Source organism: Ischnura elegans, chromosome 6 (assembly GCF_921293095.1).
Source record: "Ischnura elegans chromosome 6, ioIscEleg1.1, whole genome shotgun sequence".
In the NCBI taxonomy this organism is placed as follows: Eukaryota; Metazoa; Arthropoda; class Insecta; order Odonata; family Coenagrionidae; genus Ischnura; species Ischnura elegans.
The window spans coordinates 34632333-34646134 of record NC_060251.1 but is presented as its reverse complement, the minus strand read 5'-3'; the positions used below and the strand labels follow the sequence as shown (position 1 = coordinate 34646134).

At 36.2% G+C, this 13802-nt stretch overlaps 1 protein-coding gene across 1 annotated transcript in view; it reads left to right on the top strand.

The window, feature by feature from the left end:
- Window positions 1-7461, top strand: part of LOC124160332 — a 76748-nt gene extending 69287 nt beyond the window's left edge. The window contains exons 4-6 of the mRNA XM_046536170.1: window positions 1179-1381; window positions 4441-4633; window positions 6398-7461. Of these exons, the coding sequence (XP_046392126.1) occupies window positions 1179-1381; window positions 4441-4633; window positions 6398-6593 (592 nt within the window). The 3' untranslated portion in view covers window positions 6594-7461. The remainder of the gene's footprint in view (window positions 1-1178; window positions 1382-4440; window positions 4634-6397) is intronic.
- Window positions 7462-13802: the final 6341 nt, after the last annotated feature.

The window sequence follows — 13802 nt, the reverse complement described above, 5'->3', positions numbered from 1 at the left end:
ATTTCTCCCCTTTTATCATGGCCCTGACTGGCATACTATTCAGCTAGATTAACCCTAGCCAAACTAAGCAAGTGGCTGAGTGAATGTATTTCTTTATGCAATTAATTCTAAATTCTCCAATATGAAAGAGTTTGAAAGTTCTGAAATTCCTTGTTTTATGCCATAAAATTTGACAACCATCCTGTCACAGCAACCTTGAAACTAAGGTGGTACCCAGGATCATAACTGGGGGGAGGGGGGGGGGCAAGCCATGGTCTAGGGGGTGGGGAAACCAAGTGGTGACATCAGTTTATGAGATTATTTCCTTGAAAAAATAGTTTTATTTTAGATACATATCTTATACTAATACATATTATTTTTCGTGGGTTTAAAGAAAATTCGTTGAATGCTTTCATTTCAATTCAGTTCTGATTTTGCTTAACGACTTTTGCGATTTTTGCTTCTTCCCCCTGCCCCTCGATGGGTATGCCTATGCTTGAAACCATCAATTCTCAGCAGTTTTAATGTATTTGTACCTCAATCCAGATGATGACTTGCTTTGTTATAGCTACATTTTTTCTTGAACTAATAAATCCTAAAATAAAAAATTCCTGGAGTTTACTTGTTATTAATTTTTCGGTTAAGGCTTTAAATATTTTTTGTTATAATCTAAAAAAGAAAATGTGGATCTAGATATGGGAAATGGGAAATTTCTCTGCCCTTTTACTACCTAATTGGTAAATTTTTTTCTTAGCAAATTATGTAACACTTAGAAACTGGGCATCATCTATCGTTGACATTCCAAATTTACTCCCAGTTGGAAGCTCTTCATTTGGAAACAAATTCTTAATCAATCAAAAAGCATTAAAGCTGTCGCACATTTGTCTTTAAACTCTGCCATTAGCTCCTAATCATGTTATACTTGTTGCGGTGGCTACCCTGAAGTTCCTTCCTCATCAAATTTTGCCTGGATTCACCTCTTATACAAAGGTTAAAAATTACTTTATTTAACTTATTAATTATTTTTGGTCATATTCTCTGGGCTCTCCTGAAGTTCCTTCCTCCTCAACTTTACTGCTCTCAACTCTCTTCTAACAATTAATTCTTAGACATTTTGAAATTGTACAAGAGCTGGGTTAAGTGTATGATATAATATTTTTGGTGATTAGTGTGAAAATTGTATTTTTTCTTTCAAACAGGGGTGCTGTAGCAAGAGCATTTAAGAGCCCCTCTTCACCGTCATCCCCATGGTCATTGCCAAATGGGGGATCTTACCGGACAGGCAGGGCACGGCAAGCAGGTGCTGCTCTGGATCCTAGCATCACACAGAAAGCCCTACTTAGGGCTCATCGGATTTCTAATGGAATGGAATCTCTACCCTCTCATTTTTCTATGCGTGATGGTATGTTGATGTGTGATACGCTATTGCTCAACTATTTAGTTAACATCATAATGTGCAAGCAGGAATGAAAAGTCTCATTTGAGTCCAATTCATGAATGGATACAATAACAGGTTGAGATGAAGTCTGAGAAAATGTGAAAATTGTATCTCCACTCTATAACTTCTAGAATATTTTTATTATTTTAACTGCCACCAGCCACAATTATGTAATGTAAAACTTAATTTAAATAACTAAAATTCCTTAGGTTTCATTCCATTTATATGTACTACTTATGCATTTATGTAAATGATGATTTGAAACAACTAACCACCATTGCTCAAGTGCATGGGCATCAAACTCAACATAGTGAGAATGTATTTACATGCTGCCGCTCGACTGCTATGTACATACTACAAAAGCCTCTCTCAAATGACTGCAAAATAGTATAACATTTTGACTCTGTGCATTGAAAATACTCCCTCAAGAGCTACATTAAAAAATAAGCTGAAACTTTTTCTGTTGGAAAAGAAAGGTACTAGAGTGTTAACAACTTTTTCAAGGAGTATTCCTATCTCAAAATAACCTGATTTCTTTTCTGTTGCATGTGTGTGTCATTATTGACTTTTTCTATACATATATACCTCGTAAATTCCTTCTTGAAATCAACTTGTTATTTTCTAGAGATGCTTTCTTTAGTATATGTACTTGAAATTATTTCTTTAAAAAAATCAATAGTATGAAGTGGCGGATCCAGGATAGGGACAAGGGGAGGGCTTATTGGGTGTTAAATTCCAGCAGAAGTGAGGGTCGGAAAAAGATTACCATACTATCTAGTGTAAATTGGATACCCAAGGGAACCCTATTGGAAATTTCTTATAAGTCTTACAGAATTTCTTATAAGAATTCTGTAAGACTTATAGGATTCTATAAGTCTTACAGAATTCTTATAGGATTCTATAAGTCTTACAGATTTCTTATAGGATTTTATAAGTCTTTTAGAAATTCTTATAGGATTCTATAAGTCTTACAAAAATTCTTATAAGAAATCTGCATTTCTTATAGAATTCTACAATAATGCTGTGCGGGTCGCATACCTTTTAGATTTTTATCCAGCAGGCGTGTCACCATAACTTATGTTGGCAATTGATAATTATTTAAGGAATTCTACATAAGATAATTTTTGGAAATTATGTATAACTCTTTTTTAAGTAATGTTCTGCTAATTTCCTGGTTTTTTCAGCGTGGTATTTGACATAAATGGTTCCAAGAAGCGGAGGCTTCTTTAATGCGACTTGTTAGTATATATATCGCTGAGGGCACATGAAAAATTGTAGACTTAAAAGATCTGTCTGTTTCGAGTCTACAGATTACTTGACCGATGGAAGTTGGGCCATGAATATGGGCCATGAATAACCACGATGTATACTACGATTGCATATGTTACAGGATACTGTTCACATGGTTCCCTAGCAACCTAACAACCAAAACTTGTTAGGTTGCTAGGGATTGCTTTTATATGTTAATCATTCACTATGTCTTTGTGATAGAAGTTTAATAAAATAAGTCGTGTGCTTCTAACCAAAATAAGGCATTGACCTCATTTGGTAAGTATTAAAAAACTGGCTTTCCTAAAATTATGTTACCTTAAACAGATAGTTTCGTTGAATTTTAAACTTTTCATCATTAATTTAGATAGACATGTATATTTTTCAGATTGTGGCATATCGAACATAAGAGGAAGTTTTAATGAAAACAGTGTTTTAATGGACAAAGTGAGTGATTTAGTCGTCTCTGAAGAGAATGAGAATGAATTTGTATGAGTATGCCAACATCTGCACAGTTATTATTTTATGGAAAATACATCAACTATTATTCTCAATCAGTGTTTCTGTGATTCCTATTAATTTCCCTAAATCTTGCACTTATTGTTAGCCATATTCTACATATCCTTTTCTCCAAAATGGCATTAAATTCCATTTTGCTTTGCTTATTTCTTTCATTATCGATCCAAATCTGCATGTAGAGGTCTCATTCTCTCTGGTATCTTAAATAAACATTGCTCATATGCATTTTATTTATCAAATTTTACTCTTCCTTCCCATATAATTTCTTGAAGTACCTATCTCCAGTGGAACTTGAATTTTATTTCATTTGCTTCTTCAATTTTCCAGGTTAAATCATATTCCATATTGCAATTCCTGTATCTTTCATTGCGTAATGATTGCCAAAGTTGTATTCAATTATCAGTCCATCATTCTAGGCTATCGTTGGTTTCATTGATTTTAGTTTCTTTTAGCATGTGGGGACATTAACCCTATACAGAACCCATGCCCTGAAAGACCTCTATGGTATCTCGCCTTGTCTGGCCAGCCAGGTGAACTTTACAGAGCTTCAATGTCCTTTTTGATGTACACTGATGATAGACATCTACATTTGGTTCATGGGAAATCATTAGGTTTTCTGTATAAGATATAGGCGTCTACATATGGATTGAATTAGGTATAATGCTAACTTTGTACTCTCAGTAGGGATGTAAATCTTATGTAGCTTTTTATAGAAGTTTGCTCAAGTGTTTTAAGCATGTTGATATGATATTTATAATAAATATTTCCATCAGAAAATTTGTTATAAATAACATTTTGTAACTGATAGAAGAAATTTTCTTATAAGAAAAATTCTTATAAGAAATTTTCTTATAAGAAATATGCCCAATTTCTGATAAGAAATTTTCTTATAGAAAAATTCTTATAAGAAATATGCCCAATTTCTGATAAGAAATTTTCTTATAGAAAAATTCTTATAAGAAATTTTCTTATGAGAAATATGTCCAATTTCTGATAAGAAATTTTCTTATAAGAAATTTCCAATAGGGAAGGGATATAGATCCGCCACTGGCTGTATGGCTATTTTGTAACTTATGACTTAACTGGTACCTTATATTTAAAATGTTTGGAATACATACTCCCTTCAAATGGAAGTAACAATGGTCCATTGCATGGTCACCATTGTCAACATTATTATTCACCGAATTCGCTTGTTGTGTCAATCTCAATACCTATCAATACTAAAAATATTCCAGGTCGTGCCAGCAGTTTAGGAATGAGCATCAAGAAGTCGGAACCAAGTTGCGGCTCTACTCCTGCTCGGCTTTGCAAGACTCGATACAATACCACAGCCCCTATGTATGGTGTGTCACTTACTTCTGGCCAGCCTGTTACCATTGTTCAAAAGTTCCCAGATCTTCTGCAGCAGGTTGTTTTTGAAGTGTGCGAGTGAGTATTTTCATAACTTATACATACATTTATATGTCTACAGATTAAATAGGAAGAATTAGATACCATGCCTTTCTTTAGATATAAGTTATATGGTTTACTATTCATTTTGGAGTGTATGTCATGAACCTAATTAGCATATGCATAGCAGCTAAAACATGGTCAGTTTTCCTATGCAGTAGCAGTTGTAGCTTAGGAATTAGAATGCAGACCAGGTCATGGGCTTCGAGACCATGCATGCGTGCATGCCACTTCAAGGGTGGATCCATGGTTTTTTTCTTGGGGTGCACAGGGTCTAACAGGCAAACAGTCTTCTCATATTTGGGATTAAGAGCAACATACAACAATTACTCTACGAAATGTACTTTTTATTTTCAAATAAAAGTTATTTATATGAAAGTATTAATAAGTTACGTGCATAATAATGGCAGTTTTCTTTTGTGTTACCCTCAAACAGCTTATATGTTTTTATTATTAACTCACGATCAATAGCGGATAAAGCAGTAGGGATTATTTTCATCTTTGTGTGGCTTGTTCTCTGTGGCCATAATGATTATCTGACTTTTTCATCATATATCATCTCAGTTTTCTACGTTCTTTTTTTAATTTTACTAGAGATATAACTTTTGATACCTGAATTTACGTGCGAAAGAAAAGATTTTCAAGTACTCTCTACATTTAATTCTATTGCTGATTACGCGAAACAAAACGAACGCAGTAATAATGGCAGGGGTGGTCTGGCCAGTTTGTCTGGGCGGCAATCGCCATGGGCCCCACAACGCTTATGTCTATCATGCAGTGCAAGTGAAAGGTAGGGATTACTTGAACCAAATATTTTTTTGCAATTAAAAAATTCTATGTTTTCATTAGTTCCTTTATACTGTATGCATACTCATTGTAATAAGAATAAATAAAATAACCATGAGAAGATAAATGAGAATCCAATACTTTGAAAGGGTTATTCGAAAAGGTTATTATAGAGGTTTTATAGATTTCAGAGCACTTCAAGGAAGAAATTCACTAATAATAGACAATAAAACCATATTGCATTGTTAAACGTTTTTCACTTTTCATTGTATTTTTCTTACGAAATTGCTATTCTTGTAATAAGTTTCACCTAGTTTTTAAGAGCCAGAATAGTGCCAAATCAAAAATTTCCGGGCATGTAATTTCCTAAAATTTTCCATGGGAGGACCCCCAAATACTCCTGTGAGGGGGTCATCAATCATGAGCCCCAGCCGAGGGCCCCAAATTGCCCCAGACCCCCCTGGATAACAGGGCCGTATTAAAAATCATGTTTATTATTTAGATGTCTGGGAGAGCTGTGGGGGGGATTATCCTCCCCTTTCCTAAATCCATCTACGTGCCACTGCGTTATGGGCATAGCTAGGGGTGACCCATGAAGATGTTGGGTATCCCGAAAGACCCCTTCCCCCCAGAAAAATTTGGCGAATTGAAAAATCAGTAATTTCACTACATATAGTATGGAAGTGTCATCAGACATTAGACTTCATTTAGTTCTTAGAAGGTTTACCTAATTTTAAAAATTGTTAGTAGGACTGAAACACTCTTAAAGTGGATATACCCTCAAGACCCCCTTAGAGGGTAGGTGTTACTGTGGTGATCCCACACCTCCTCCTCCCCTCCCCCAACCAAAAATGTCCTGGCTACACCCATGCACTGCTCCCTTCATGTTTTTATTTTCCTGTTTTTCATGGCATTTATTGGTTATTATTTTTCATGTTAATAATATTATCATTTCAGGTCCAATGAATGTGATGTTGTCAGAGGAGAATGCACGCAGACGTATGTTCCCTATCTATTCTTGGTCATCCCTCTGGGACCAGTGACCCTGACTGGACAAGATTATGTGCTAGTGGAAAGTGGGTGTGTTTGTCGTCCCAAGTATGCGTCAACTGTGTCGGAGCCTAGTGCCATTTCAGCGATCCCTAATTTGTGACTGTGAATGCGTAGGACATTTTATTTAACATGAGATTTAAGAGGCATGGCCAGTTTGCTGCCTGCATTGTGATTGAAACTGATCATCTGGAAGAGTTTTATTTTTCTAACTTTTCTGGCTGATGCATGTATGGATGCTGCCTTAGGAGTGTGGAACACCATCACCTTGGGCAATAATTTATGAATAAAGTCAGTATCATTGTTCCATCAGAGGTAATGAATGGACATTATGGATCATCATCAGGTCTTGAGTTTCCTCAAAGTATTTATATTTCATTTAGACCATTATGTGTTGTCATTTTTCATCAGAATATTTGTGCAGTACAACGCATTCATTTGAATCATCTCTAACAATTGATAATTTTTAGTGTGTGCAATATTAACTGTGAGTTTACAATTTCCAAGGATGATTTTTTTATCCCGCTTGAATCTACTACTGCACTACTCTTCTAAAGAAGTTCCTATCCAGCTATCAACACTTCTTGTGGGAGTGCAGTCAATGGTAATCATATCATCACTTTCAAAATGCAAAGCATTATGATGTTCGATGATACATACTGCATACTGAAGAAGCATAGGAAAGTGCTGTAAAATATTTCTTAAACTGAACACTTTTTGGACATTTTTATGAGTGGTTCATTCTCAATGGATTCCATATTACATTAAATTAATTTTGTCATTTTGCTGTGATTGACTGCAGCAGCATATTATTTATGTGAAGCTGTATTTACCAGCAAACAAGCATGGTACCTAGTGTGGTATAACATGTTGCAATGTGAATTATATTTATCTTTATTACTAAGCTAATGTACATATATTGAAAATGGATCATTGACTACAGAATGATTACATTAAACATGTCTTCATTATGAAGGTTATCCTTGGCACCCAAAAATTTTACCTCAATTTTTGTGAGAAAGAAATCTTTCCCTGCTAATGAATCAGTGATGCAAATACATTACGGTCTCAGCCACTATGTATTTTATGTTGACGAAGTCAGTGGAGGGAGTATACACTATCAAGTTATCACCATTGCATACATAAGGGGGACCCTGAGGAACCAGGCCTCTCCTGAAATGAGGAAAATCTTTAGAATTTAAGCTGTCAACTATTAATTACTATGAGCTATCATAGTATCTTCCATCATCTATTAGTGCTTTTCTATATTTTATTTTAAATTTCACATTTATAATAAATATAAAATATCATGGAGTTTGCTCATTTCAAATGACTTAATCTAACCTTGCATTGATCAGCCAGTCAGGTAGAGGGGTGCAGGCTCTAGTGGATGTGTCAGACAAACCTAGCCAGGAATATGGTATGAGGATTAATCACAAGGAGACCAAAGTATTGTGTTTTTTTTGTAAAGTATCGCAAGCAAGAAATGTGAGGTTCATATTAAAAGTATATGGGTAAAAACTGGAGCAGGTGGAGCAATTCAACTATTTATTATTTCGATTATAATCCCCTTAGTAAAACAGAATTATTTTATTTACTTGCTGGCAAGGAATGTGTCAAGTTAACTTTGACATTTACTCTAGTCTTAAAAAAGAGCTTAGCCTGGACTGTCTTGCATGCATTCTGAATAAAAGTTCTTTAAAAAACTGAACTTTTATTCAGTTTGCTTTAGCATTGAACAAGACAATAAGTGGTGGGAAAAAGTTCTTGATTATTTTTTAAATATTCTTCAACTATTAGCTAATATTAAGTTAAGAAAAATGTTATCCACGATCTTTAAGTGTAAGCTTCATATCGCAAAAGCGCAATTATTGCCATGGTCTTGGATGCAATTGAATACAGCCCAAAGGAACAGGAGATTTCGTCGAACTCAGGCATGTATACGCCGTGACCAGTCAGAGTCAAACTGGAGAGGAAGGCATTTGTAGAAGTGAAGGCAGCAGGTGAAGTGGAAGCAGGGATTAAGGAAGTAGAGATCGTATTAATCACAACCAGGCACTCTCCAGCGTGGACAGCCTAGAACCGCTGTTGCACGATGGTGCGATCACTGCATTCTCAAGAGCTCCATGTTCCTGGAGGAAGAGTTCTCGGGTTTTCAGCCGGGTCCAAGGGTTTTTCAGCACCAATGTTTCGAGGGCAAAGTCTGCCATCGTCTTCAGGGTGAATGGATTTAGCCAAGATGTGTCCATGTGTTAATCCATTCATCCTGAAGACGATGGCAGACTTCGCCCTCGAAACGTTGGTGCTGAAAAACCATTGGACCCGGCTGAAAACCCGAGAACTCTTCCTCCAGTCTATTCACCAGGGAATACCTTAGATCCTTCCTCAATGCTCCTGTTTTCCAAGCTTCGCAGTGCACGACTGCGCTCCATGATCACTGATCCACATCCAGTAGCATTTGCAACCCGGGCAACTTGAGGGAGACGCAACTACATGGCTTGGTGCCATGCTGTGTAGTTTCCGACAGCGTAGTTTGTAACCATTCATGCAAACCCTTTTTCTGCATCAATGATCTCGCAGCCATGGATACGTGGTTTTCAAAACCAGGTCTTATATGGAACAGTAGGAATATGAGTGCAATCATGTTATCACTGCTGAAAAGATCATGGTTAGGCAAAGAAAGCTCTCATGAGTCTGGGTAGCACTCTAAAATAACAGAATAAGTGCATTAATAATAAATTGGTTGTTTTATGTTAAGTATGAGCATTACAAGAAATTAATGTAAAAGTTTGGGTTATCCGTTTGTTCCGATTATTAGTGCCATCTCTCCCCCCCCACCTCATTAGCCCGGATAATTGGGAGTGTGCTGTAATACAAAAACTTGTTGTGCCATAAACCCATCTATTTACAGCACTTTAAGACTTGCAAGAGGTGAGTGGTGGTTAGGTGATTAGCTTACCTTGACTCCCAATCTGAAGGTCGCAGATTTAGGTAAGTCCTGGTACCTCCAATTTTTGCATTTTAGAATAAAGTTTGCAATATTTTTTAGAAGTATAAGTTGTAGTAGCCAATGCTAAGCTACTAAAACTCCCCACCTCCACTGTAGGGAGGCAGAAATTTCAACAGAGGGCTGTTATGGCGGAGATTTAGACAACTAGTCCAATATCAAATACCTTACCTTAAGTTTAGAGAGAATTTTGCAGAATCAGCAAAATTCTCTCTAAATCTTCTATCCATCTAAATTCTCTATCCATCCTTGAAAATTCAGCCTCACCATTAACCTTGAAAAAGACAACAAGACATGATAAATTCAGCTTTTTTTTCCATATATATAGTACAAGATGGTGGGAAATTGGATAGGCTCCATAGGAGTGAGCAATAACAAGTGAATGGTAGCAGACAATTTCTCTAATAATGGGCGTAAAGTCATTTGCTCTAGCAATCAATAGAATATTGTCGGAGTTCGATTCATCCTGAGGAAAAGTGACGGCATATTGCCAGCACAATAAAAGAACAATCCTAATCTAGATAAACTGGGTTCTGACAAACTCAGTAATATTTGATTTAGGTGTTCATACATGGACATAGCCAGGGAATGTCGTTGGCGGGATACGGGACTTTAACCCCTCAGCTGCAGTTGCTAGTTTGCAAATCTTTCACTTGGTGCAGGAAAATTTGCCAAGGAGGCCACATCGTTTTTTCTGAAAGTAGGGTCAGAGCAGTCATAAGACCCTTACAATCCACTCCTGACCCTTAACCTGTGGGACTGTTGGAAGGACTCCTCTCAGTAAAGGACGAATTAGTGGAACTTCGGATAATTTTGTGAAATTTTTCATCAGCCAAACTCTACAAAAACCTTTTTACAGGACGTTTCACTTTAATTTCTGTTAAATTTGAACCCAAACTCAGCAAGTCAGTGAAATCATTTTATATTTACTCTCACTAGTCAGAACTCATCTATATGCATCCCATTTCTTGTATCCAGTCTCTCCAGTGCATTGATAGGATGATGGAAGATCAGACTACATTTTACCACAAGGGATGAGGTAAGCAACTGCTAACAAGCGAGGGAGGGACAGGTTTGGGCAAGAAGGGAGAGTTAGCATTTGTCCCATTCACGAAAGAAAGAGTTTTAACCACAAAGTGAAGACTGACCACGGGGAACAGGTCAGAAATGGTCGTTTTACACTCTTGTTTTTCCTACAGCTATGTCAAATCCAAAAGGCCACTCTCAAAAAAACTGCCAATCGGAGAAGGTATGATTTATTTCCACTGTAAAGTGAAAATAATTTCAACTCCTATAGTATGGGGGTGTGGATGTGCAATGAAGGTGAGGGTTCATTTGGTAGACGTGGGACTTGAAATGAAGTTTTTTCGATTATGAAAAGTGTTAAAATTAGTTTAAAGCCCTCTACTTGGTACCCTGTTTTTCAAAAATTTCCCCCCCTAGTTTTGGAACCACCTGAACAAAATTCCTCGCTACCCCACTGGGCTAGGCCCCCTTGAAATCAGGTATTGGCTATTCATTGGTTCTCATCTCATTGCCAACATATATAACCAATTTTGGGATGCCATCGGCCAATATATTGGATGGTTACTGGGGATGTGTTAGATAAACTATGCAAAGGGGCATTGGAACTATTTTTATTTAAGTGCAACCAGGGGCGCAGCTAGGAATTAAGGCTAGGGGAATTTTAGGTGCAACCAATACTGATGGGTTTGGGGTGTGGTATACCTGCCAGGGTAAGTGGGAAGTAATTAGGGGGCCTTGCCCCAGAAAAAAATTAAGATAAATGGTTGAAAATGGTGAGTTTTATGGCTTCATGAGACGATTTTAATAATTCTTGCACTATCCTATAGGTAATATTAATACAATTACGTAAAATGGATTAAACTTCAAAATTTCTCTACCTCTGGGAGGGGGGGGGGGGTTTATCCCCCAAACTCCTCCCCCCCCCCTCACTGCGACTCTGAGTGGAATCATATGAATAGGACCTGGAAAAAATATTGTTACAGCTCTTGAGTAAAATGCCTGAACTTATTTTGCATGTAGGATGGGACCAGTCGCAGTGCTAAGGATTCAGGGGCCCATACTGCAAACATTTCCTATATAAGCTATGTTTGCATAAATGGAAATGAATTAAAGGCCTCCTATTCTAAAAACCATCATATGATTTTATGATTAAGAAATTGTAGTTAACGGCATCATAAGAGTTGAAAATGTATTCAATTCTATCATATATATTAATAATTATTTTAAAATATTGTCATTTTTTGGGGGCTTTAAAATTAGTTGAAAAATCAAACTACATAGGTACTTATATATTGAAAAATATATGTTACAGAAAGTTTTCTCAAATACCTAAAATTATCTATCGAACAAAGTTTATTCTTTGAGTTTGCCGTGAAAAGTTCTTAGCTGTGAAAAAGTGGAGAAATCTCCACTTTTTCACAGCTAAGAACTTTTTAACCACTTTGTTGATATAGATTTTCATAATTTCTTCATGTTTGATGCTTAATAAAAGTTACTCAACCAAGCTTGAGTCATGGTATTCCTCCAGTATGACTTAGTTAATTTAAGTTTAGAAAAACTTCTTTCGGCCGCAGTTGTTGTAGCAGGTTATAGAGTCAAATAAAACTACACTATGGTTCTTGATTTACTTAAGCTATATTTCATTTCATTAATCATTGAGATCCTCTGAAACCTTACAAACTTATATACAAGTTATTTAAACTGGTTATTACTTTTTCCCTGCTCATCACGGGGCTCCACGTGCTGCTATGTCTGTGGGGAACTCATCGCCACCACTGGATGGGGCAGATGCTACCATTTCACTTATAGAAACAACATATAAGAAGTTGACAGCATTTTTGGGTGAAAAGAGGAAAAAATCAAACTAGAAATGGGGAATTTCATACTGGTTGACAGTCCCTGGGGAAAATTCTGGAATAGCACCTTACTTATCATCCTGCCCCCCACTCTCAATCATCCTCCAGAATTGCATGGAGATCAGTAACATACAGTTTAATTAAATCTTGAAGAATAGCCTGGTTTATCAAGACTTTATTAGCAGGGATTTGAATGTATCCTGGGAGAAATCAGATCTTTTGGGGATAATCTTATCCTCCTCATTCAATATCCTTTTTTTCCACAATGTCAAACGACACTTTGTGCTTCGGGGGGGAGGGTCCAACAGGAAACACTAAGTAGAGGGTTTTAAGCTAATTTTAACACTTTCCATAATCGAAAAAACTTCATTTGTCGAATTAATCTCTTGTGAATTCATGAATTTTTAATACATATTTTGTTTCCTTTTACGAAGGAAAGTAATAGTGTTTTTTTATATATTTTGGGGGGGTCTCGACCTTGACCCCACAATTATAGTTGCTTTGAGTTTACCTATGTGAATCCTTGTTATTTCACTGGTGTTCATGAGTTAAAACCGTAGATTTTTTGTTTGTGCAGTAATACTTAAAGTAATAATCCGACCTAAGCATCGCTGTTGTGTCCCTGGGTTTGATGGGGGGCTAGAAGGAATTAATCATCGTGAGGGCTGTGACTGTGGAACGAAAGAGAGGAAATAATGATTGCCAATGTCAACATCAATTTCAGCTCAAATTTGTTCACATAGAGAGTAAATAAGGCTGGCAATGAAGGATCTTGTACATATATATATATATATGTATATATATATATATATATATATTGTATATATATATATGTATGGAACACATTGTGTTCCATATATGTGGGGCAGAAAATGGATAATGAGAAAATAGAATTGTAATAGGCGTAGGCGCTTAAGTTGTGTTGAGAAATGCATATGGTGAGATGACTAAAGAGAAGAATATAAAAATAACAAAGAAGGAATATAAAGAGAATTAGATGCAAAAAAAATATTGGAACAAATTACAAAAGAAAGTTATTTTGGTTCTGTGATTTAGCTTTTATGACTGGAATTGAGTACAGCGCTTGTTTATAATAAATTTATGATGAGAATCGAAATAGTTGTTACCGATTTGAGGGCTTTTCCAGACATCCCTGTGAATTAGTTGGTTCATACTGAATATTTGTAAATAAATTTTGGTAATTTTAAACAAGCTCGAAACGCCTTATTTACAGTTTCCGATTTCTACGACTATAATTCAATAAAAACCAAGAGGTGCTCATCTTTTAGAGGAAAGTTTCAATTCAGATGAAAATTAAATAAATATGAAATGATTGGGGCGGTTGGTAACGAAAGTTAACCTTCCCGGGTGATAACTTGTTCCATCGAAATTCGATTGAAAGTATCGATTTGAAATTCTTCAG